Source organism: Ranitomeya variabilis, chromosome 2 (assembly GCF_051348905.1).
Source record: "Ranitomeya variabilis isolate aRanVar5 chromosome 2, aRanVar5.hap1, whole genome shotgun sequence".
Taxonomy (NCBI): domain Eukaryota; kingdom Metazoa; phylum Chordata; class Amphibia; order Anura; family Dendrobatidae; genus Ranitomeya; species Ranitomeya variabilis.
The window spans coordinates 261,073,555-261,099,495 of NC_135233.1; the positions used below are offsets into that span (position 1 = coordinate 261,073,555).

At 45.5% G+C, this 25,941-nt stretch overlaps 1 protein-coding gene across 1 annotated transcript in view; it reads left to right on the top strand.

Annotated features, from left to right (window-relative positions):
* PPP1R26 (protein phosphatase 1 regulatory subunit 26) overlaps positions 1 to 25,941 on the top strand; it is a 36,050-nt gene that overhangs the window by 6,713 nt on the left and 3,396 nt on the right. Inside the window, exons 3-4 of the mRNA XM_077284784.1 lie at positions 7,897 to 8,005; positions 20,702 to 20,762. Coding sequence (XP_077140899.1) covers positions 7,897 to 8,005; positions 20,702 to 20,752 — 160 coding nt within the window. The 3' untranslated portion in view covers positions 20,753 to 20,762. The remainder of the gene's footprint in view (positions 1 to 7,896; positions 8,006 to 20,701; positions 20,763 to 25,941) is intronic.

The following is a 25,941-nucleotide window of genomic DNA, read 5'->3' on the forward strand; positions in this document are numbered from 1 at the left end:
AAAATCCAAACTTAAAAGAAAAAAAATATTCTGATGACACATTCCCTTTAAGAAGGCCCATGGTATCTGAAATCTGCTGTGGACCCCCAGTAATACTAATTATTATCCACAGGTGTGGGGGGCCTCACCTGCTCCACTTCCCTCTCACAGATTCCTAGACATCCCAAGAACATTCCAAAAATGATAATTTGTGAAATTTGATAAAGTGTAAATATTTAACTTTTCACTTTGTTTTTAGTGTTTTATGTGTAGCTTTTAAGCCTTTTGGGCACTTGAAGGATTTATTTGCACTTTTTTTTCAATACAGTTTTTTACATTCTTAAAAAAAAAATTTTTTTTTTTTTTTTGCCAATTCTTGAACATTTGTTCCAGTGGATGCGGCGTCCGGGAGGTGTCTTCAGCTGCACACTATTTTCTGTTTACTTCCTGCCATCTTATCACGTTGTAATCTGTAGATTTTGTAAATTGTGTAAAAACTTTAATCTTTTTATTTTTGTTTTCTTTTTTTGGCTGAGAAAAAGAAAAACCACAACGGGGGCCTTGACAATGAGATTCCTAGAGTTTGTGTTACTTTTATTCAAGATTAATCGAGTTCTGTGTTTTACATAAAGCTGAATTTCATTTCCTTATAAAAGGGTGTACTGTGTTAGTGTCACTGCATTTCATGATTTTATCGCCTGGACTTGACACTGACTATAAGGACTCGTTCACTCGTGTTGTCAACAGCGGTTCACCGTCTCTATTCAAGGGTAACACGTGGATCCTTCCTGCATATATAAGATCACTATGTTGCAGCAAGTTCAGTTCAATCGGGTGTTCGAGCTTTACTTGAGAATACAGATGGTAAAATGTGGCTACTAGAGTTGAGCAAAAAGACTTGTGCTGCCTCTTGCATTTTCTAGGCCACATGACTTCATGTGGGGCTCAGTAAGAGAATCTCAGAATACTGTTTGCAAAAGTCAAGACTACCCTGGTCCGGCTACGATAGACGACTGCATCGGACACTGGACAGGGGCAGTGCAAAGCTTTAGGTTTGACTCTAATTGCTATTAGTTCCCGACCTAAATGAGGTCTCATAGGTGAAGCTTCCTGCAGATCGCACTAGATCCTTTGTCGGAGGTAGCTGCAGCAGCAACTTAGCAGGTACCTTTTCTTGCCTATGATCGTGTCCTGGCTAGAGGAGTGCCTGCCGCCATTACTTGTGCTTCTCCAGTTAATCGGAAGGTCAGATGGCTCGTTCTTTGCCTGGCGGCTGCGGTTGTCCCTAGTATAGTGTGAGTCACAGCTGAAGTTATTTTCTGTACAGATAAGACGAAACAATTGATTCATAGTATAAAAATGCTGTACTTATAAATATAACCTTTATTAAAGTCTTAGTGGTCTCTTTTAGATCACTAATTTCATGCTATCACCACCATTAAAAAGATAGGAACCAGGAAGTGCCTGTACCTATCAGATCGCTAGACTGCTCCTACCTACCAGCGGAGGTTGGAACCCTAAAACCTGCACACTGGCGCTCCCGCTCACCGGCTATCCCTTCTATCCCTATACAGCCCTGTGAGGAATAGGAAGGGGAGGAAATGCCAGACCTATGACCTAGGAAATGCCAGATGGGGCCAAAAATAAATTTGTGCTATATTGCACAATTGGATTGCACCTGTAGGGGATACATTTATATATAATGTTGCTGCCCACAGTTAAACTATGTGCATTAATTTCAATTCATAAATGATAAATTGAAGGCCAATAGGGGAGGGTTTGGGCAGAATTGACAAGCATTGCCTCATGCTGCACATTATCGGGAGGGACTGATCCTCGTGCCTGACTCCCAAACCCTGGTACCATGCTGGGTGAATCGTAACTTCTATCAGCATAAAGAATGGGTGAACTGTCCCGAAAATGCATCAGCCAGTGAGACTTGAGAAATGCAGAGACGAGGGGACGAATCACAACTGTGTGAAGGAGACATTGTAACAATATAACATGACATTACACTGTGTGGTGTGCAAAAGGTCTTCATCCAGAACTGGAGCCTGTGACACAACTGGTTAAACAGCCTTTTTCTGTTGTAAAACTAATTTACCTAAGAATTATGAATGCGGCTCTGGATGTGACTAGAGTAGAATATATAACCGTATTCGGCTCCATCATGAGATGTACCCGAGCCTTGGTGACCGCAGCTGTTCTGTGAGTGGAGAGCATTTCTTTCTGCTCCCCCATGGCTGAGTCCTCAGAGACTTTCTGTTTTGGCAACAGGAAAATTCTAGTATTAGAGCTTAGTTATATTAACAACCGCCACCATGCCGACAACTGCGGGGTTGTCAGGACATTTACAGGTGGCCGAATATAAGTGGAACTCCACAGGAAATGCTTCATGAGCAATCACTGTGTATATAGGATCCGTAAGATACTTTGCCATATAACTACGTATAGAATAAATCTCCATAATCAGCATAGTTGCTGGGTACATACATTTCTTACCAGAATTACAAACTGATCTGTGGTATTTCAAGTGTTTTATTTCTGTTTATGGCTTATAGCCAATTAAAGCCCAAAAGTAATTATCTCAGTAAATTAGAATAATTAACAAAAAACGCCTGCAAAGGCTTCCTAAGCGTTTAAAAAGGTCCCTTAATCTGTTTTAGTAGCTCCACAATCATGGGGAAGGCTGCTGACTTGACAGATGTCCAGAAGGCAGTCATTGACACACTCTACAAGGAGGGTAAGCCACAAAGGGTCATTGCTAAAGAAGCTGGCTGTTCATAGAGTGCTGTATCCAAGCATATTAATGGAAAGTTGGGTGGAAGGAAAAAGTGTAGAAAAAGGTGCACAAGCAACCGGGATAACCACAGCCTTGAAAGGATTAAGAAAAGGCCATTCAAAAATTTGGGGGAGATTCACAAGGAGTGGACTGCTGCTGGAGTCATTGCTTCAAGAGCCACCACACACAGACGTATCCAGGACATGGGCTACAAGTGTCACATTCCTTGTGTCAACCACTCATGACCAATTTACAACGCCAGAAGCGTCTTACCTGGTCCAAGGATAAAAAGAACTGAACTGTTGCTTAGTGGTCCAAGATGTTGTTTTCAGTGAAAGGAAATTTTGCATTTCATTTGAATCAAAGTCTGGAGGAAGAGTGGAGAGGCCACAATCCAAGCTGCTTGAGGTCTAGTGTGAAGTTTCCACAATCAGTGATGGTTTGGGGAGCCATGTCATCTGCTGATGTAGGTCCACTGTGTTTTATCAAGACCAAAGTCAGCGCAGCCGTTTACCAGGAAATTTTAGAGCACTTAATGCTTCCCTCTGCCGACAGGCTTTTTGGAAATGGAAATGTCATTTTCCAGCAGGACTTGGCACCTGTCCAATGCAGACGAGCTGAAGGCTGCTATCAAAGCAACCTGGGCTTCCATAACACCTCTGCAGTGCCACAGGCTGATCGCCTCCATGCCACCCCACATTGATGCAGTAATTGATGCAAAAAGAGCCCCAACCAAGCATTGAGTGCATTTACTGAATATACATTTCAGTAGGCCAACATTTCAGATTTTAACATCATTTTTCAAGCTGGTGTTATAAAGTATTCTAATTTACTGAGATAATGACTTTTGGGTTTTCATTGGCTGTAAGCCATAATCATCATTAACAAAAATAAACACTTGAAATAGATCACTTCTTTTGTAATGACTCTCTATATAATGAGTTTCACTTTTTGTATTGAAAAACTGAAATAAATTAACTTTTTGATTATCTAATTTAGTGAGAAGCACTTGTAACTCAGGATCAGTAAAGTAGAAGTAATGTATGTACACAGTGACTCCACGAGCGGAATAATGAGTGCAGCGCTGGAGCATGACCGGATGTAACTCAGGATCAGTAGGGGATAAGAAATGTATATACACTGTGATTGCACCAGCAGAAGTATGGAGCATTGCAGGATGTAACTGAGGATCAGTACAGGATAAGAAATTTATTTACACAGTGATTGCACCAGCAGAATAGTGAGTGCAGCTCTGGAGTATAGGTACCTTCACACTGAACAACTTTCCAACGAGAACGACAGCGATCCGTGACGTTGCAGCGTCCTGGATAGCGATATCGTTGTGTTTGACACGCAGCAGCGATCTGGATCCCGCTGTGATATCGCTGGTCGGAGCTAGAAGGCCAGCACCTTATTTCGTCGTTAGGTCGGTGTGTATCGTCGTGTTTGACAGCAAAAGCAACGATGCCAGCAATGTTAAACATGGAGCTAACGACCTGTGAGAACGATAAGTGCGTCACCGTTACGTCACAGGATCGCTCCTGCATCGTTCTGGAGCTGCTGTGTTTGACGTCTCTACAGCGACCTAAACAGCGACGCTGCAGCGATCGGCTCGTCTATATCGCTGCAGCGTCGCTGAGTGTGACGGTACCTTATATCACAGGCTATCAACAACCTGTTGACTGCACACAGAACAATTGCATCTATGTATCATATGGTTCTTGTGTGTGTCTAGAATATTAGTAATAAAGATTTGGTGTCTTGCTCACATTTACTGTAAGTTATATTCTGATGTATGAGATTTTGCAGCTTCGTACATTGAACATAGTGTAACTAAACTCGAAAGAAAATCTGCTCTTCATCTTCCTCGAACTGCAGGAGTTTTATGGTCCGGTCCCCTCCATCATTACATACCTGTATACGTTTATGAGAACTGCACAATCTACATTGGATCCTGGAGTAAGAAGACGTTCCACATAGGACACTGGATCAGCCGGGAGACAACCCCTGTGGGAGATGCAGTGGTGAACTCCTCAGTTGTACCCAAGGACTAACTTCATTACTTTTTTTTTTTTGGGGGGGGGGAGATTTGTACATTTTTGGTTCTGTTTGCTTAGGTGAAATGATCATCCCTTATCCAGATCTGGTACATGTGAAATCTATGATGCTTGTGTTTGGGTGAGCAGCAAACATTTCTTGAATGCCCATCCCGTTACTTATTAATATGGAGGCTGGATGAAAATCATCACCCTGGTTCCCTGCTTCTCTCCTCCATACCTGCCTTCCTCTCCTATTGTACATTTGCACAGACTGCAGGAATCTCTGGTCACCATCTCCCCTCATGTGCCCCACCCCACAAAAAAACAAAAAGGCTCGTATTTCCACTTCAGTCCTTGGTGTGCGTTTTGTAAGGGTATGTCTCCACGTTCAGGATTGCATCAGGATTTGGTCAGGATTTTCCATCAGTTTTTGTAAGCCAAAACCAGGAGTGGAACAATCAGAGGAAAAGTATAATAGAAGCATATGCTCCACTTCTGCATTTATCACCCACTCCTGGTTTTGGCTTTCAAAAACTGATGGAAAATCCTGATGCAATCCTGAACGTGGAGACATACCCTTAACCTTTCAGAAACCTGTGCAGGAGATGGCTGACTGCTTGGTGCGTTGGCAAAGTTTGTCCTCCATTCACACATTGTTTGCCCATTGCCAGAATGCTCTAATCCCAATAACAGTATTCCCACTACTGCGGTGGCTGGTGGAGTTGTTATAATAATAATAATCTTTATTTTTTTATATAGCGCTAACAAATTACGCAGCACTTTACAGGTTGCACACATTATCATCGCTGTCCCCGATGGGGCTCACAATCTAAATTCCCTATTAGTATGTCTTTAGAATGTGGGAGGAAACCGGAGTGCCCGGAGGAAACCCACGCAAACACGGAGAGAACATACAAACTCTTTGCAGATGTTGTCCAAGGTGGGATTAGAACCCAGGACTCCAGCGCTGCAAGGCTGCTGTGCTAACCACTGCGCCACCGTGCTGCCCCTGGACTCTCTGCCTGTGCGTTCAATGCCATAGCTACAACCGCATGGAGCAGGTGACCACTAATTCCTGTGGAACCATCGGAGTGTGTCTAGTGTAACTCGGCAACAGTAAGTGAAAAACACAAAAAAGTTGGAAGAGTCATTGTCCAGTTTTTGTCAAAAGTATCGTACATAGCTTGAGGGTTAGGACCATGTCCCCTCTTTGGGAGGAGGATTATTGCTGGCCAGTTCCCAAGTACAGGGTGAGTCCTATCACAGGAGCTGCCCATGAAGTATTGACATGACATAGGTGGCACATTTATCCTGGTCTAGGTTTGCATGCTTCCATGTATGTGTCTGCATCTGTAGCGCTTATGTGGTGCATTCCATGTGACCAGTTTGTAAACCTATTTTGAAGGTGCACAGCTGTCAATTTATTGAACCTTCTACCATAGCAGATGAGTAGCCTCTCATTGCGCTAAAGTCAGTATTCATGGAGCAGATTTCATCCGACTGGAGCTGACAGAATTTAGGATATATTGTACTCGGTATAACTCCCAAACCTTTGGTTTGTCCGTATCATTGTATGGAGCATAAAAGAATGCTTCTGATGCTCACCTTGAGTGCTCAGTCCTGGAGGTAGAGGAAAAAATGATCCAGATGATAAGTTATAAGAGGCTATAAAATGGAAGAGCTGTGTCCCTAGGGTGGAGAATGTCCCAGAGATCTTCCAGGAGCAGTTGGATGAGCTGACTATTAACTCTGCGAACAATCCCAAAAGACAAGAAGGATGTGTCACTTGTATGGGAACTTGAAGTTCCTGCTAAGGATAATTAGGAGACAACCTGAAAATTCCTCCCAAATCTTGGAGAAAGTAAATCACAAGCTCCTTTTTTTTAAAGGCTTTATTTTCCATTTTAACACAATGACACAACATACTAAAAAAAATAGCAACCATTGCAAAGGATGTAATAAGTATCATTTGTGACAATGTTCATTGAAATCACTTCTATGACATGAAAGATCATTGATCTAAAATAAGTGCTCTGGGCAGAGCTAGCCAGCAGCATTTAGGGAGAACCTGCAGTTTGGAGAGTGTACTGTGCTTATCTGTATACCAGTTACAGATTGGAGGGGGATTCTGGGGCCTGGTATGTGACGGGTGTACAGAAATGTAGAGTCATTGATCCCGTGTTCTTTAAAGTTCACATGCAGGATTAAGGCTGGACCAGTAAATTGTACTTTGCTGTGGACATATGTTTTGCATAGTAGTTGCATTGGCAGAAAGGCTCAGCCTTTATGAACAGCAGGTGAGATCAGATGTGGTAAAATTAATGCGGCAGGTGCGGACCCAATGGGGAGATCAAAGGTGTAAGAAACCTGGGAAAGGGTGAGTTTCTACGGTCAGTAAACGCTGCGTGTTTGACGCTGCGCAGAGCTGCAGCGTCAAACACGCAGCGTCCAGATGTTCCAGCATAGTGGAGGGGATTTGTTGAAATCCCGTGTCCACTATGCGTGGAAACCCGCACGCGGCGGCCCTGCGACTCCGGACATGCTGTGCGTCTTTTCAGATCGCAGCATGTCCGTACACCTTGCGGGGACGCAGCGTCCCCGCAAGGCATATCACAGGGCGCTATGGGAGAGAGCGATGATCCCGGATGTGTACAGTTAACACATCCGGCATCATCGCGTCCCAGAAAGGGGGCGGGGCTTAGCGCAGAGCGGCTTCGCCGCTGCGGCGATACCGCCAGCCATCCTGACCATGGACACATACCCAAAGTCTTCAAGGGAGCTGAAGTAGTGACCTCAAATGAAGTTGGTGGCCCTATGCAGAGTTGACCTCTCGCTGTCGCAGTACTGGGTGAGAGTAAGGTCACTCTCCACATATACAGGGTTAGTTAGACAAGTTAATATTTTTATTGTTTTATTTTATCCTTTTTTTTGCCCTTTTTCTCTGATATTTCCTTTATCTTTACACTAATTATTCTTGTGAAGGGCACTATACATTTGGAGACACCTTTTTGTTTTCCATTTGTATATGGATATAGTGTTGGCTGCTCAGTTTCTCTTTATAGGTACAGATGACTGACCTCTCACTCTTCTCCGTAGCTCTTCCATTGACCCAGGATGGACAGTGGAGTCTTATATATCTCTGAGCCCATGGAAGAAGTCACCACACTCGGACACCCGCAGAAGAGCTATTAGGTTTATGTCTCAGGTACATTCCCTCCTGTAACTGTATAGCTGTACAGCGGGTGAAATAAGTATTGAACACGTCAAATATTTTCTAAACAAATATATTTCTAAAGGTGCTATTGACATGGAATTCTCACAAAAATGTCGATAACAACCCATCTAATCCATACAGGCAAAGAAATCAAACCATCGATGTCCATAAATTATGTGTAGTAATGAGAAATTACACAGGGAAAAAGTATTGAATTCATGAAGAAAGAAGTGCAAAAAGCAATAGAAAGTCATGACACCAGCTTAAATGTATCTAATTAGAATGCAATCCTGCCACTTTGTGAAAAATATCAGCTAGTTCAACTGATGCCTTTAAGGGTATGTGCACACGGCAGGATTTCTTGCAGAAATTTTCCTGACAAAAACCGGACATTTCTGCCAGAAATCCGCATGCGTTTTTTTCATGGTTTTCTTTGCGTTTTTCATTAGTTTTTGACGCGTTTTTTTTTCCAAATGCATAGAATAGCGGGAAAAACGCGGAAAATCCACAAAATTAATGAACATGCTGCTTTATTCTACTGCGATGCGTTTTTTTCGCGGAAAAAAAACGCATCATGTGCACAAAACATGCAGAATGCATTCTAAATAATAGGATGCATAATTATGCATTTTTAATGAGTTTTTATAGCGTTTTTATCGCGAAAAAAATGCGAAAAAACCTGAATGTGTGCACATACCCTGAAAAGGTGTCTCATTACCAAGGTGCCACACAAGACACATCTCATGATGGGTAAAACCAGTGAGCTGTCTCAAGTCCTTTGAAACCTTATTGTTGCAAACCATACTGATGGCATTATTTAAAAAAGAATATCTGTTGGCGCCAGAATCTGAAAGTGGGAAGAACATCATTTCACCATAAATCAGCCACGACAAGGGGCTCTCCTCAAGATTTCAGACAGAGAAATGAAAAGAATTAACAGAAGAGTTGTCCAAGAGCCAAGGATCACCTGTGGAGAGCTACAGAACTGGAATTATCAGGTACAATTGTTTCAAGGGAAACTATTAGTGATGAGCGAGTATACTCGTCACTCGGGTGGTCTCCAAGTATTTGATGGTGCTTGGAGATTTAGTTTTCATTGCCACAGCTGCATGATTTACAGCTGCTAAACAGGCTGAATACATGTGAGGAATGCCTGTTTGTAAGGGAATTCCCACATGTGTTCAGGCTGTCCAGCAGCCATAAATCGTGCAGCTGAGGCCAAGAGAACTAAATCTTCGAGCACTAACAAATACTCGGAGATCACACGATTATACTTGCTCATCACTAGAAACTATAAGTAATGTATTGTACTCAACCTCCATGGCCTGTATGCATACTCACCACACAAGACTCCTTTACTGAATAAAAAGCATGTTCAAGCACGTTTAACGTTTGTGTAACAACATTTAGACAAGCCTGTGAAATACTGTGAAAATATAGTCTGGTCACATGGACCAAAATTGAATTCTTTGGATGCCATAATACACAATGGAGACCAGTAGACACTACATATCACCCAAAAAGACACCATCCCAACAGTGATGTTTGGAGATGGGAACATCATGGTGTGGAGCTGTTATTCAGCATATAGTACTGGCAAACGTAATAAAAATCTGCAATCTACCAGGATGATGAAGATGAAACGAGAGTGGACATGTTAGCAAGACAATGATTCCAATCACAAAGTCAAGGAAGCTCTCAGTTGGTTTCAGAGAAAGAAAATAAAGCTGCTAGAATGGCCCAGCCAATCACTGGACCTGAATCCAATAGAAAATTTATAAAATGAACTAAAGATCAGAGTCCATAGAAGGAGCCCACGGGACCTTCAGGATTTGAAGCGTGTTTGTGTGGAAGAATAAGCCAAAATCACACCTAAGCAATGCATGTGACTAGTTTCTCTTTACAGAAGGCGGCTTGAAGCTGTCATCACCAACAAAGGCTTTTGTATGAAGTATTAAATTTTAGTAAGTATGTTAAATACTTTTTCCCTATATCATTTCTCATTATTACTAGGGATGAGCGAGCAGTAAAATGCTCGGGTTCTCATTGCTGGAACCAAACAATTCCTAATACTCGCATGCTTGTTTCGAGTAACGAGAATAATGGGGGTCAATGGGAAAGCCAAGCTACAAAGAGGTCAGGGGCATGGATGGGAAAAGTGCTGAATGGAAGGAAAACAACATGGGGAAGACACCTGGAAGCATCTCTGACTCCCAGATCACTGCTGAGAACAATAGTGTCACACTTTTACTCCACTTTAAGAAGTGTCCATAAAATATTTCAAAACGACGAGAAATTGCATTTTACAGGAAAAAAAATATTAACTCCTTTCTGACCTTAGACGGGATAGTACGTCCGAGGTCAGAACCCCCGCTTCGATGCGGGCTCCGGCGGTGAGCCCTCATCAAAGCCGACATGTCGACATGTTTTGAACAGCTGACATGTGCCCGCAAGAGCGACGGGTGGAATCGCAATCCACCCGCCGCTATTAACTAGTTAAATGCCGCTGTCAAACGCTGACAGTGGCATTTAACCGGCGCTTCTGGCCGCGCGGCTGGAAATGAGCGCATCGCCGACCCCTGTCACATGATCGGGGGTCAGCGATGCGTCTGCATAGTAACCATAGAGGTCATTGAGACCTCTATGGTTGCTGATGCCGGATTGCTATGAGCGCCACCCTGTGGTCGGCGCTCATAGCAATGCAGGAATTCAGCTACATAGGAGCGATCTGATGATCGGTCCCATGTAGCTGAGCCGATCAAGTTGTGCCAGCTTCTAGCCTCCCATGGAGGCTATTGAAGCATGGCAAAAGTAAAAAAAAAAAAAAAAAAATGAAAAAAATATAAAAGTTTAAATCACCCCCTTTTGCCCCATTCAAAATAAAACAATAAAAAAATCAAACCTACACATATTTGGCATCGCTGCGTTCAGAATCGCCCGATCTACCAATAAAAAAAAAAGGATTAATCTGATCGCTAAATGGCATAGCGAGAAAAAAATCCGAAACGCCAGAATTACATTTTTTTGGTTGCTGCGACATTGCATTAAAATGCAATAACGGGAGATCAAAAGAACGTATCTGCACAAAAGTGGTATCAATAAAAACGTCAGCTTGGAACGCAAAAAATAAGCCCTCACCTGACCCCAGAGCACGAAAAATGAAGACGCTACGGGTATCGGAAAATGGTGCTTTTTTTTTTTTAGCAAAGTTTGGAATTTTTTTTCACCACTTAGATAAAAGAGAACCAATACGTGTTTGGTGTCTATGAATTTGTAATGACCTGGAGAATCATAATCACAGGTCCGTTTTAGCATTTAGTAAACCTAGTAAAAAAAAGCCAAGCAAAAAACAAGTGTGGGATTGCACTTTTTTTGCAATTTCACCGCACTTGGATTTTTTTTCCCGTTTTCTAGTACATGACATGGTAAAACCAATGATGTCGTTCAAAAGTACAACTCGTCCCGCAAAAAAATAAGCCCTCACATGGCTATATTGACGGAAAAATAAAAAAGTTATGGCTCTGGGAAGGAGGGGAGCGAAAAACGAACACGGAAAAACGGAAAATCCCAAGGTCATGAAGGGGTTAAGAAACATTTTTTCCTGTATAATGACTTGTATACAAAGCAAAATTTAAAAAGGATGTAAAAAAAAATATAAGCTAAGTAAACTAAAGTAGATGTTTTTATTAAAAATAGGAAATTTCGTTTTTTTTATGAAGGAAGCAAGAACTACCAAAAATAAGAGACTCACATACACCCTGTATTATACATAAAGGAGGACCTCATACACATTCTGTTCAAATTGTCATGTATTGGTACTACTACACTTATAAAGGCTATGAACATTTGAGGGTTATAAACCAAGGAAATGTACTCCAGATCACAAAATAGTCTATGGATGAGCAATATAACACCGATAAGGGTATGTGCACATGTTGAGTAAACTGTCTGTACTATTAATGCATCTCTTGGCAGGAAAAACGCATGTTTTTTATTGATTTGAGTGAAATGAATGTTGAAAAATAAAGGGCAAAAACGCAATGAGAATTGACATGCTGCAGATTATTTTCTGCACCAAATCTGCAAGTCAAAAATGCTCAAAGTGTGCATGACCCTTCAGGTGTCTTACTCACTGTGCTGGCTTCAGGTTTTGTCACAAATCCACGCAGAAAAAAATGCAACTAAAACGCACCAAATCTGCAATGTGTGCACACAGCCTAAATTTTTGAACAAGTTTTTGAGGGTTATATACCAACAAAATGTATCCAAGGAGATGAAATACCCTATGGATGAGGAATAAATGTCTGATAAATTTTGCACAAGTTTTTTGAGGGTTATATAGCAAAGAAATGTACTCCAGACGACAGAATAGTCTATAGGTGAGCATTAAAATAACGATTAATTTTTGAACAAGTTTTTTGAGGATTATATACCAATGAAATGTACCCAAGAATGTGTAATACTGTATGGCTGAGAAATCTAACCCAGCAAAATTTTTAAACTTTATTTTAGTGTTACATATCGCAAAAATTTACCCCTGAACACGGAATAGTGTATGTGTAAGAAATGTGAAGAAACAAGCTAAATTTTCAAATGCTTTTTCTATGGTTATATACCACCAAAATGTGACAGAAAGCACGTAATACTGTATGTATAAGTAATTAATCCTGAAATATTTTTCTATGCTTTTTGTAAGTTTTATATACCACCATAATGCAACAATAACCGTGTTAAACTGTATGGATGAGTCATTGAATCCATAAAAATTTTTTGAAAGAAAATATTTGGAAAGTGTAGTTGACATACTTATACAGTAATAAAGGCTTTGCAGAAAGTGCAAAGCCAGGCAGAAATTATGAGGACGGTCATTAATAGACACCTGAAAGGCAATAACTGGCGGGCCTCATTAAAATATTGAATATCACAAACACTTTATGTGCTGCTATAATCTGGTGGTGTGGAAAAGTGTGGGCTAATCCAGGCTTTGTTCATTTTTATGAGAGTGAGCCTGTCTGCATTCTCTGTTGACAGGCAGAAGCGCCTGTCTGTTATGACCCCTTCAGCGGCACTAAAAGCTTGCTCAGACAAGACTAGCGGCAGGGCAGCACAACACCTCCAAGGCATAGCGGGACAGCTCATGCCAGGTGTCCAGCTTTGAGATTTATTAGTTGAAAGTCGCAGAGGAATTAGGTAGTATGCTGGTTTGGTTGGCCAGGTATTGTTTGACCATCTTTAAAAACGTTACCATCCTTGTCAAAAGTACCCAGTCATCAGGCACTGGGTCGGTGTCAAGAAAGTGGCCTACACCTTTTACAGTGTACCCATGCCTCTTCTGTGTGTCTCCCTGGCCTCTCATCCTTGGTTGGGCAAGGAAGTTTGCCCCCTGCCTCTAGCGTTGTCTGATGGGAATTTTTCAACATATTTTCCACAATGGCCTTCTGGCATAGCACCATTTTAGTAGACCTGTCTACCTCAGGAAGAAGAGATGCAAAGTTCTCCTTGTAGCGTGGGTCTAGCAGGGTGAACAACCAGTACTCTTTTTGGCCAAGATGAATGTAACGTGACGGTCACCGCAAAGGCTTGGTACATAAAGTCGGCCATATGTGCTAAACTCCATACAGCAAACACTTCCCTGCTCCTCCATGATGACTCTCAATCTCCTCTTCCCTCTCTTCCTCATTCTCAGCCCTTCCACATACAAGAGACGGGATGAAGATTATATGGCTACTAGATTTTGTTGCGCTAGCCACCAGCTCCTGATCCTTCTCTTCCTCCTCAGCGTCCACCTCCTCATCCTTACCCAATACTCGCTGAGCAGATGAGATGAGGCTGGGCTGGCCACAATCTCTCTGTTATGTCTTCCTCCATCCCTACCTGGTCCGCATGAAAAGCTTCATGTTTAATTGTGAGCAGTGACTGTTTAAGTAGGCACAGAAGCAGGATAGTTGCGCTGACTTGAAGAACCAAGCAAATTTCAGACATCCATTCCCACTCTTCAGTTGTCATGTGCGGAGGCTGACCAGAACACCAACGGGCATGTTGGAGCTCCTACTCAACCACTGTCCTCTTCTGCTCATAAAGCCTTGCCAACATGTGCAGTATGGAGTTCCAGCACGTGATGAGCTGGCACTTGAATGTGCTGTTGTAGCACTGCCAGAGTGGCAGCAGCTGTACCCGAGTTGCGGAAAAGGGTGCTGATGATGCGTACCTTTACCAGAAACTGGCAAATTTGGGTATGTTTTCAGAAAAAGCTGAAATACTGAGCTGAGCACATGTGCCAAGCATGGTATGTATGTGGGCTTTGCCAAGCCTCACAGCTGCCACCGAGTTATGCCCATTATCACACACTACCCTGCCTGGCTGGGAGTTTAGTGGCAAAAAACACTGATCTGTCTGGTTTGTTATCCCTGTAAGTAACGCTGCTGCAGTATGCGGTTTGTCTCCTAGACAAATTAGCTTCAGCAAAGCCTGTTGCACCTTCATTGAGGCAGTGCTACAGAGCTTCCAAATGATGTGGACAATGTGTTCTGAGATACCTTCTTGGATGGAGAAGGAGCAGGAGGGAGTACAGGAACTGCTGTAAGAGGTGGAGGAAAGCCTGATAGAAGTAGGGCCAGCAATCCTCGGCATCAGGAGCATATGTGCTGTGCCAGGTTGTGATTTGGCCCCAGCCTCCACAATGTTCACCCAGTGTGCGGCCAAGGAAATGTAACACCCCTGGCCACTAGCGCTTGTCCACGTTTCGGTCGTTAAGTGGACAATGCCAGTAAGTGCATTGGTAAGGGCACGGGTGATGTTCCTGGACACGTGCTGGTACAAGGTGGGGACGCCACACCAGGAGAAAAAATGGTGACTGGGTACCGAGGGACGGCTGCTGCCATCAGAAATGTGCCCATTTAGCATTTGGGTCGGTGGCTGGGAACTTTCTTTTTCATTCCAAGGCTTGGGGTAGGGACAGCTGATTGTTGGGCTGGGACAAGGATTTGGAAGTGCCGGATTATGGTAAGTCAGAATGTGCAAGTATAGGTGCAGGGCAGGAGGCATCTGTGCCATTGTTTTGGACAGAGGATTGGGAAGCACTTAGCACAGGGAAGAGGTAGTGATTTCACTCAAAAGCACCAATTGTGGACCCATGCGTTCAGCCCGAGTCGGGTGGTTAGATGACATGCTCCTGATCATGCTGGTGGTAGTTAGATTCTTACTGATCAGGCCCCTGCTGATCTTTGCATGGCACAGGTTGAAAATTGCCATTTTGTTTGTCTCAGAACTCTTTTAAAAAGTCCCAGACTGGGGAACACCTAACTCTTTGACTGAGAAATTCAATATTGTCGGTGGTCTGCGGATAAGTTGCCCGCCTTCTCACTTTGGTCACCCCACTGCTTCTTCCTGTCTGTTTTGGTGCTTCTGATCTCTACCCCTCAGTGCTGCTGCCCTTTTTCTGCATGCTAACTTCCCAGGTTGGGTTGGTGACTTTGTTATCCACCACCTCGTCTTCCACCATTGCACCCTGGTCTTCCTGACTTCTTGACTAAACAACAAGACCTAGTGACAACTGTGACTCGTCAGAATCTTTCTTCTTATCCCAAATTTGCCGTTCCTCACTGTCATGTTCTTGTGGCCATGGCTGCTCTAAAGTTGTGCATCACTAAACAGCATGTCCTCCTGTCCCACTTGGAACAAGCAGGTTGAGAGGTTGCAATCAAGAAAATATGTTGTAAAGAGCTCCTCGGAGTGTCTTAGTGTGGGATCACTAGTCTTCTGGGACTCAATATGGTGGGAGTAAGGAGGATCAGGGTGAGAATTAAGTGATCAAGACTTTAGGCTGGTGAGACTGGACCATGTAGAAGACAGTGGCACTGCCAAGCCTGCTGGAAGCATTATCTGCTATCCAACCAACCACCTGTTTGCACTGCGGTGGCTTCAGAAAGTGGGAAGGAAGCTTTGTGTCGTGGATGGGTACCGTATTTTTTGGACTATAAGACTCACTTTTTCCTTAAAAAATTTGGGTAGAGAATGGGGGGGTGTCTTATAGTCCGAACGCAGGTTTACCGGGGGTGTTGTGGGAGTGGTGTAGCAGCGTCCCTTCCTCATGGAACTGGTGGCGGCAGAAGTGTTGCGATGCTGAAGCTTGGTGTTGGTGGTGAGCTGTGCAGAGTGCATCATTGGTTTCCCTGTGGCCATCTTCCTGAAGCCGTGGGCCTCCAGAATCAGCGCTTGTGCAGATTGAGATCTCGGCTGACCTCTAGCTCTCCATTTTCCTGAGGCTGTAGGCTTGAGATCTTGGTGGCCCTCAGCTTCAGGAAAACGGATGCCGTAGGCCTCGTGTGCGCAGATTGAGATTTCGCCAGCCAATTTCCTGAAGCCGAGGGCCGTCGAGATCTCAATCTGCACACGCACGGCCTCAGGAAAATGGCTGGCGAGAAACCAATGATGCACTCGGTTCTGCTCACCGTGGACACCGGGCCCACAGCATCGCACCGCTTGGATACCCCAGGACTGCAGCATTGCCCCTCTTCTGCCGCTGCCGACTTCCTGAGGAAGGGACCATGCCTCCTGTGACCCCGCTCTACCACCGCTGGCCCTTGGGTAAGATACTTTAAATTTGGGCAATAAGACCGATCCCCATCTTATAAAAATCTTTTTTTTGCTATTTTCCACCCCAAAATTTGGGGTGCGTCTTATAGTCCGGTGCATCTTATAATCTGAAAAATATGGAATATTTATTGCGCTCCAGCAACAGGCGTAGTCACACCTGCTCCATGTCCTTGGCATCTGCATGCACCATCATCAGCACTCCCTCTTCCCTGTCCCTTAGTGCACACCTTACGCATTTTATAAATGCTAAATTTCTTGAAACCAAGTTTATTTTTAATAATAGAAGAAAAGGGTCACCTTCAGCAATCATAGCAGTTTTTGTGAGTTCATTCCACCGTAGTGTAACAGAAAGAATGCAAAAGTGTATGGATGACATTCAAATTCAATCCAGAAAAAAGTTTCAGTGCATTTTCTCAGTTTTAGAGATCACAGAAATGTTCACAGACCACGTAACACTGTGTGTTTGAGAAATGGGAGCCTACTAAATTTGTAAAAGGTTTTTAGCAGTTTTAGAGATCACAGAAATATACACAGACCACATAACAGTGTATATCTGAAAAATGAAAGCCTTCTACATGTTTACATTTTTTTTCTCAGTTTTAGAGATCACAGAAATTTACTCCACACTACAGAATAGTGTGTGGCTGAGAAATTTAACCCAGGAAAATGTTTCAGCAGTTTTTGGGTGTGTTATATAGCACAAAAAAAGGACCTCAACGCACATAATACTTGATGGATCAAAATATGTTCAATTTTTTCTACCCCTAAAAAAACTGCAGCTGTATACTTGCCAACGAACTACACAGGCCTAATGACACAAGTTTGTTGTCGACTGTCCCGGGACCAAGGTCTCCTTCCCTGTCCCTAACACTAGGAGCACCCTAGCTTGCCCTGTTCCCCGGGTTACTTCCGATGGTGAAGATGCCAGGGCCTTAGCTCCTAAATCTGCTCTCAGTCTTTACCCTTCCCCCCCACCCAGGGAGAAGGGGAGTAGCAGTATACCGTAGTACACCAACCAGACTAACAAGATAATACGAACAGGGGTAATGAAAAATACCAAACATACAAATGTACTCACACATATAACAGGAATGCACCAGGGAGAGGAGGATGGGGTTAAACCAAAGTAGGAGAAAAAAGGGAATTATCACACACTCAAAACCTAGCAACAGTTACAGATAAATACACCAACAGACAACTCAAATAACCATCACCAACAACCTCCAGCCATGCAGCAAAAGCTGGCTCTGACAATGAGTGCTAGCAAGGGCCTAGTTTATATAGGAGATGGGAGTAGCTAACAGTGCACAGCTGAGAGCCTAAATGTTCCAGGAGGTCTGAACAGAGCAGATTAACCCCTGCACTGCCAAAAGAAATTTACACTGTTTAATAAAAAGGTAACATGCTTCTAATCAGTGCAGGAGTAGGAGAAATCAGAAGCTGCAGTCTTCTGGCTCCTCTGTCGTGGAAACTTGTGACGCCTAATCCCTGTCTACATACTGGATCCTGTCACTCTCTTTGCTCCTGCGACTCTCTCTCCCTCCCTAGGTTAAATGCAAATTGTATGTGATACAAAAGAATATCCCTTAAAATGTCTGTTAATATAATAGCTCAGCTTCAGCACCAGTATCAACATTACAGGCCTCTGATCCATTATACTCTGCACACACAGGCCTAGATATAATTCTTTTATAAATCTTGATTATGTCAGATGGCCAGCCAATCACAGTAATGCCACAACCAAGATGGTTACGGCATTACAGTAACTCACAGGCAATCCCTGCATGCTTATTGGCTGCGTAACAGGCGCCAAAGATGCAGGGTGGGGATTCGAGTTTTATATCGAGCACTGCCCATTACTCACTGAGTAACGAGCAAATCCGAGCACCGTGTTACCGAGTATCACCAAGCACGTTCGCTCATCCCTAATTATTACATATAATTTATTGACAGGTATGGTTTTATTTCTTTGTGTGCATGGATTGGATGGGTTATCTGGTGAGAATTTCATGTGAATAGCATCTTTTTAAATATATTTACTTGTTTGTTGACTTGTTCAATACTTATTTCACTCACTGTATATACGGTCTTTACCATTCACATCTAATCACTCCCTGCCTCCTCCGGGAGAAAGTAGAGCGGTATATATGGTCTGTTCTCTGTATCATAGAAGTACAGTGGGGCAAAAAAGTATTTAGTCAGTCAGCAATAGTGCAAGTTCCACCACTTAAAAAGATGAGAGGCGTCTGTAATTGACATCATAGGTAGACCTCAACTATGGGAGACAAACTGAGAAAAAAAATTTCAGAAAATCACATTGTCTGTTTTTTTATCATTTTATTTGCATATTATGGTGGAAAATAAGTATTTGGTCAGAAACAAACAATCAAGATTTCTGGCTCTCACAGACCTGTAACTTCTTCTTTAAGAGTCTCCTCTTTCCTCCACTCATTACCTGTAGTAATGGCACCTGTTTAAACTTGTTATCAGTATAAAAAGACACCTGTGCACACCCTCAAACAGTCTGACTCCAAACTCCACTATGGTGAAGACCAAAGAGCTGTCAAAGGACACCAGAAACAAAATTGTAGCCCTGCACCAGGCTGGGAAGACTGAATCTGCAATAGCCAACCAGCTTGGAGTGAAGAAATCAACAGTGGGAGCAATAATTAGAAAATGGAAGACATTCAAGACCACTGATAATCTCCCTCGATCTGGGGCTCCACGCAAAATCCCACCCCGTGGGGTCAGAATGATCACAAGAACGGTGAGCAAAAATCCCAGAACCACGCGGGGGGACCTAGAGAATGAACTGCAGAGAGCTGGGACCAATGTAACAAGGCCTACCATAAGTAACACACTACGCCACCATGGACTCAGATCCTGCAGTGCCAGATGTGTCCCACTGCTTAAGCCAGTACATATCCGGGCCTGTCTGAAGTTTGCTAGAGAGCATTTGGATGATCCAGAGGAGTTTTGGGAGAATGTCCTATGGTCTGATGAAACCAAACTGGAACTGTTTGGTAGAAACACAACTTGTCGTGTTTGGAGGAAAAAGAATACTGAGTTGCATCCATCAAACACCATACCTACTGTAAAGCATGGTGGTGGAAACATCATGCTTTGGGGCTGTTTCTCTGCAAAGGGGCCAGGACGACTGATCCGGGTGCATGAAAGAATGAATGGGGCCATGTATCGTGAGATTTTGAGTGCAAACCTCCTTCCATCAGCAAGGGCATTGAAGATGAAACGTGGCTGGGTCTTTCAACATGACAATGATCCAAAGCACACCGCCAGGGCAACGAAGGAGTGGCTTCGTAAGAAGCATTTCAAGGTCCTGAAGTGGCCTAGCCAGTCTCCAGATCTCAACCCTATAGAAAACCTTTGGAGGGAGTTGAAAGTCCGTGTTGCCAAGCGAAAAGCCAAAAACATCACTGCTCTAGAGGAGATCTGCATGGAGGAATGGGCCAACATACCAACAACAGTGTGTGGCAACCTTGTGAAGACTTACAGAAAACGTTTGACCTCTGTAATTGCCAACAAAGGATATTTTACAAAGTATTGAGATGAAATTTTGTTTCTGACCAAATACTTATTTTCCACCATAATATGCAAATAAAATGATAAAAAAACAGACAATGTGATTTTCTGGAATTTTTTGTCTCAGTTTGTCTCCCATAGTTAAGGTCTACCTATGATGTAAATTACAGACGCCTCTCATCTTTTTAAGTGGTGGAACTTGCACTATTGCTGACTGACTAAATACTTTTTTGCCCCACTGTATATACCCTAATCACACCAACTTCCTCCAGGAGATGGTAGAGCAATTATATACACAATGGACAGATTTGTAGATGCTCCTAAATTTAAGACTGTAAACCTGGACCTGGGGCCAGAAGATGCCCGAAATGTATCAAGATAGTGCTTGCTGCACTCAAGAATGAGCTGAGCATCTGATTAGTAAATCTATCAGAAAGTTACAAAGGGGTTAATTGTAGGTACACAGGACCCCCATTTACATCTTCATCCCTGATCATCTCCCTGTGTGACCGCTCCTCTGATGTCAAAGCTCTGGTTCTGGTTATATTTTAGGTTGCTATGGGAGACATCGCAGAGAGATGGACTAGAATCTCCCACAAGTGACGTCACACAGGTGAGTGCCTGCCCTCCAATGCCTCTATTACTTCCTGTTATCAGATATTACTGGGGAGGAGACTGTAGGACAGGTGCCCACAATCAGTCACACCCTGCTAGGAGCAGCACCTGTCTTGTGAGCTCCAGCACTTCCAGGAGGAGGCCCAGAGTCTGCCTCTCTTCTCCCCAGGGAGAGGCAGGCTTCCTGGGAGGCCGGCATGGCTTCCCAGGCTTCTGTTCCCCAGTCTGCCGGCGGGGGACAGAGAGCAGCAACTGTTCCAAGAGGGAGTGAGGAGATCAGGACGGGTGTGGAAAACCGTACCCACCTACACCAACCCTGAGACGGCTCATCGTCCGCCCAGAAAGGGAGACGGGCACCCCAGGAAGAAGAGCCCAGAAACATCCTGGGGGGAAAAGAGCTCCGGCGAGTCCACAAGTTCCTTCTCCCGAGTGGTCGCCATGTTACGAAAGTACGAGGATGCCGGCAAAGCACTGACCGGGCTTAAGGAGGATTGTGGCCCGGATACTGAACACCGGAGCCTCTAATAAGGAGACCCACAACCTCCCAGAGGTTCAGAGCCCTCAGAGATGAGATGGTCCGGTTAGTTCTCCTCCGGGAGGGGATTGAGAAAAGCGCAGTTCCCTTCCTGGAGAGGTTTAAGAACCAGCGGCGGTTCTCAGAAATGAAGGGGTTAAATACCCCAGGAGAGCCGCCAGCCGGCGTCTTAAGCGAGGAGGAGGACGATAACATGGCTGTGACTGGAGTCCCACAAGCTGGAACAAGCCGGGAGAGTGAGTCGCAGAGCCGACAACAGGGAAGCGGCCTCCCGGCACGGCAGAGGACTCCGACAGCACAGGCTGGAGTGTCAGCAGAGGAAGAGGAGGAGTGCAGTCTGCTAAAGGAGATCCGAGAGCTGCAGTGAACCTGGACCGCTTTTCCTTTGGTGAGGACGAACCAGCAGAGGAAACCAAGAAGAGGAAGGAGACTGCACGGGTGGTGGTGAGTTACAAATATGTACCTATGGCTGATGTTACACATACCACCTCCTGTGTAAACCCCACCAAACATAAAGGCACGTGCTCTGCAGTGAGTCTGGCACATAGGCAAGGTGGGGAGAGGAGGAGGATGTCCGGCGGTGCTGTCGTCTGTGCGGAGAACAGTACAGGGGGCGAGGCTGTGGAGGTACTCACGACGCCGGACATAGGGGACCCCGAGGAGTTTCCCTCCCTGCCCTCTGCGGCTAAGCTCGTTATCACTGGGGCCAAGGAGGGCAGGGGGATGTCCACGCCGTTGCGAAAGGGGGACGGTGTGGGCAGACTCAATCCCTGCTCACTACAGCTGAGCCGGCCGACGCCGGGGCTGTGGGGGGCAGGTCCGAGGAACACGGTGCGGCGAAAGGGGGGCGCACTGTTGTGACAGGGGCGCAGTGCGCCTCAACGGAGAAGAGGCACGCGGCTGCTCCAGGAAAAATCATCTGCAGGGAACACTGGGCGCCCTGCTGCGACGGGGAGACAGTGTGCTCCCGCACCCAAGCGTGACACCAGGACCCCGAAGTCTGTGGGTGCAGGGCAGGTGGCGCCCCCCAACAGGCAGCGGGCCCAGAATAATAAAGTGCAAACTGCTGCAGTAGGGGGGCAGGGCGCTCCAGAGACACAACAGAGAGCCAGCACCAATCAAGGGAAAACGGGTGTAGTGCTGTACCCCTCCCCTGGTCCAGCAGGTGTGAGTCCAGAGAAGCCAGACACAAGCGAGGAAGGAGTGGATGTGACTGTGGAAGGTGCAGAGAACAGTGGGACAAATGGTAGTGAGAATACTGGTAATAAAGTGACGGGAAGCGGTGGCAATGCTAAGGGGAATTAAAGGAGCGGTGCAGAAAATGATGGAAGTAGTGGTGGAGTGAATGATGGAAGTACTGGAGTTGCAAATGATGGGAGTAGTGGTGGAGTGAATGAGGAGAGCATTACTGGTGTTTGTGGAGGGGAGCTAGGTAGTGGTCCCACTGCCCCCCCCCCCCCCAGCGGTGGCGGGGGCTTCAGCCCCAAGCTATTCAGGAGCTGTCACTGCTTGGAGTAGTAGTGCGCCCTTGTCTGGTGCCCATGAGGATGGTGACTTGCAACAGCGCTTCCTGGACGCCCTGAGGAAAGGGGAGAGTTCCATCAATGTAGAGGGGAGGGAGGTTGACCTCTCTTTTTGGATAGAGAGACACAGTCTTTCCACCTTCCGAGATAGAGGGGCAGAGACTGTCTGGTCTCTGCCAACGCCGGGGCAGAGGAGTAACCGTAGGAACGTGGCCCGTCTCCAGTAGGTAGGCAAGGATGCCAGTCCTGATCGGTCAAAGGTTGCTGAACTCCTGCTGTGGATGGGCTTCGCGGCATAAGACATCTTCGCCTTGATCCATCCCTATGGGACCTCCTACTTCGATGTCAGCTTTGTGAGACCGGAGGGCCTTGAGCTTTTCTGGTGTCGCCTTAAGCTGGCTCGGGGTCTCCCCGAATGGCAGGGTTTCTTCCCTGTAGCAATATCCCGCCAGAACTCAGTCAGGAAGGTGACCTTTTTGACCAGTAACGAGTCACTTTCCTGTGTGGACATCTCCACCTGGGTTGGACGATACAGCGACATCATCAGTATTCCCGAAAAGACCGTCAACGACCATGGAATCTGGTCAGGGGCCTGGACCGTCATAGTGAAATTGAAGGTTTCAGGAAACACCATTACCCATATCCATTACTCAACATTTTTGGGGAGGGACATGATCTTGATTTTCTACCCCACACACTTCAGTGCACAGTGTACCACCCAGAAATGTGCACTGTGTGGGGACCTTGGCCATCTCGCTGCTACCTGTGGCAGGATTAGGTGTAACTTGTGTGGTGACCTCGGTCACCCGTTCAGTCGCTGTCCGCGTTCCTTTGCCAATGCGGTCCTGAAAGCGGCTGGTGCGGTACAGGCAAAAGCCGGGACTAATCTCGCCGGTGAAGGGACCAGTAGGGGCAGAGGAGGCAGGGAACCGGTGAGGAGCAGGCTGCCGCCATCCAATATCAGGTGGCAGGAGCAGCGCCATGGGAACAGGGCAGGGAGTAATGACCCTAAACTGACCCGGGTACTTCACTTGCAGCTGAGGATCCTAAAGACAGCGAATTGAGCGAGGAAGTCAAGAGACTTGAAAGGGAGGAGCAAAAGGACACCATGTCTTCCCAGGAACCTTTATCCCGTGACAGTCTGGATGAGGGGTAGTGGTCACAGCATACGAAAAAGGGTAACAGAAAAACAACAAAGGATAAGAGGGGGTCATGGCCTCGAGCCTCCTCCTTGGAGTGTGACCCCTCTGACTCTCTAGCCTTGATCCATGTGCCATTGGAAGGTCCAGCCGCCCCCCCTCTGGTGGATCTCTCTAACCAGTTTCGGGCCCTCCAGGGCACCCCTCCAGAGGGGGGCGTTGGGGACCCGGAGCTGAAGGTTGTGGATAAGGTTGTTGGGGCTCAGAAGGTAGCTGGGTCTTCTCAGGGGGCAAATAAAAAGCCTTCCAGGGGGACTACCTCAGGACCACCAGACAAGGGCCAGAGTGTATGTAAGGAGAGAATGGATGAGTCTGTTTGTCTTAAGCTCACTAAAAGTTCATCATTGTCAGAGAAAGAGGGTGAAACTGTTGGGGGTGGGAAGAAAAAGGCTATCTAATTTAATCAATCATGATGGCGGCACCCACCCCGTTGATGCTGGCAACCATTAATGTTGCCAGCATAAAGTCAGAAGCGGCAAGGTACACGGTCTTTCATTTTCTCGACCAACTTGACATTTTGTTTTTGCAGACCAGGTTGACTGACCTATCAACCATGCATAAAGCAAGGCGGGAGTGGAGGCACGGGCCCTCCTACTGGTCACTTGCGGCTGAGCCGTATATCGGGGTGGCGGTCCTTTTTAAGACCGCAGCAGTTGAATGGAGACGATTGATCGAGTTAGAAATGGGGAGATGCTTGATCCTAGATGTCTCCATGGGGGGACAGGAGCTTCGGCTCATTAACATCTATGGTCCCCAGACTAAGTGGGACCGCAAGTGTCTCTTCATGAAGATCAAACCTTTCTTATTTTCGAGTCGACAGGTGGTCTTTGGAGGGGATTTCAACAACGTCACGAGACCCTGTGATAGAGGAGGTTCCGGAGACCGGCTGGCTTATGATTGCGTCGCGCTAAATAAGATAGTAAGTGAGGCACGCCTGGTGGATATCCACATCCGGCACAACACAGGCCACGCGGAATTCACCTTTTTCAGAGGTAGTCAGTGCAGGTCTAGGTTAGACAGGTTTTATTTGAAGGAGGAGGCCGTCTCCTCGCCGTTGTCGGTTGTGGAGGTGGAGTTCTCCGATCACTGATTATGTTTTCTCTGAACGTTACAGAGACTCCTCGGATGGGAAGAGGTTATTGGAAGCTGAATTTGTCACTCCTTGAGGAAGAAGCTGTAAGACGGTCCTTTGAGGAATTTCTTAAGAGCCAGGTACCGCCGCTGGGCCTAAGTAACACTAAGTCTGAGTGGTGGGAGATGTTCAAACATCGGGTGGCGAGATTCTTATGGCAACTCTCGAACCTCAGAAGCCTGAACAGGGATCGCCTGTATCAGAGCCTGAGGAGGAAACTCGAGCATCTTGTCTCGACTGGGGGTAGCTGCGAGGCGATCTCCAGTGTGAAATGCTTGCTAAAGACGTGTCAGTACGATAGGCACGCATCTTTGGTTTTTGAGAGGGACTACGGGAAGTACTACTCGCCCGACCCTTACAGAAGCTGCAAGATGTCAGTGAATAGTAAGATAGTGACGGGGCTGATGGACAGTATGGGATCCCTGAGAAGGTCCAGATCAGGGATCTTGGAGGTTGTCAGTTCATACTACTCGCACCTCTTGGGAAGGAAGGAACTGGATTGTGAAAGGATGTCGGCTTTCCTGGCTGAAGCTGTTCCTGAGCCAGAGGCTGACCTCTCGCTGGGCGGTTTGGCAGAAGCGATCAAAGAAGAGGAAGTGAGACTGGTGATCGATGGGCTCCGGCCCAAAAAATCACCAGGTCCGGATGGCTTAACATCTGAGTTCTTTAGGACCTTTATGGACTCCTTGGTCCCCCTCTTGACTCAGGTGTTTAATGAGTGTCTCTCCTTGGGCACTCTGCCGAGATCATTAAGGAGGTTAGCTTTGATCATTTTGTCAAAGGGTAAG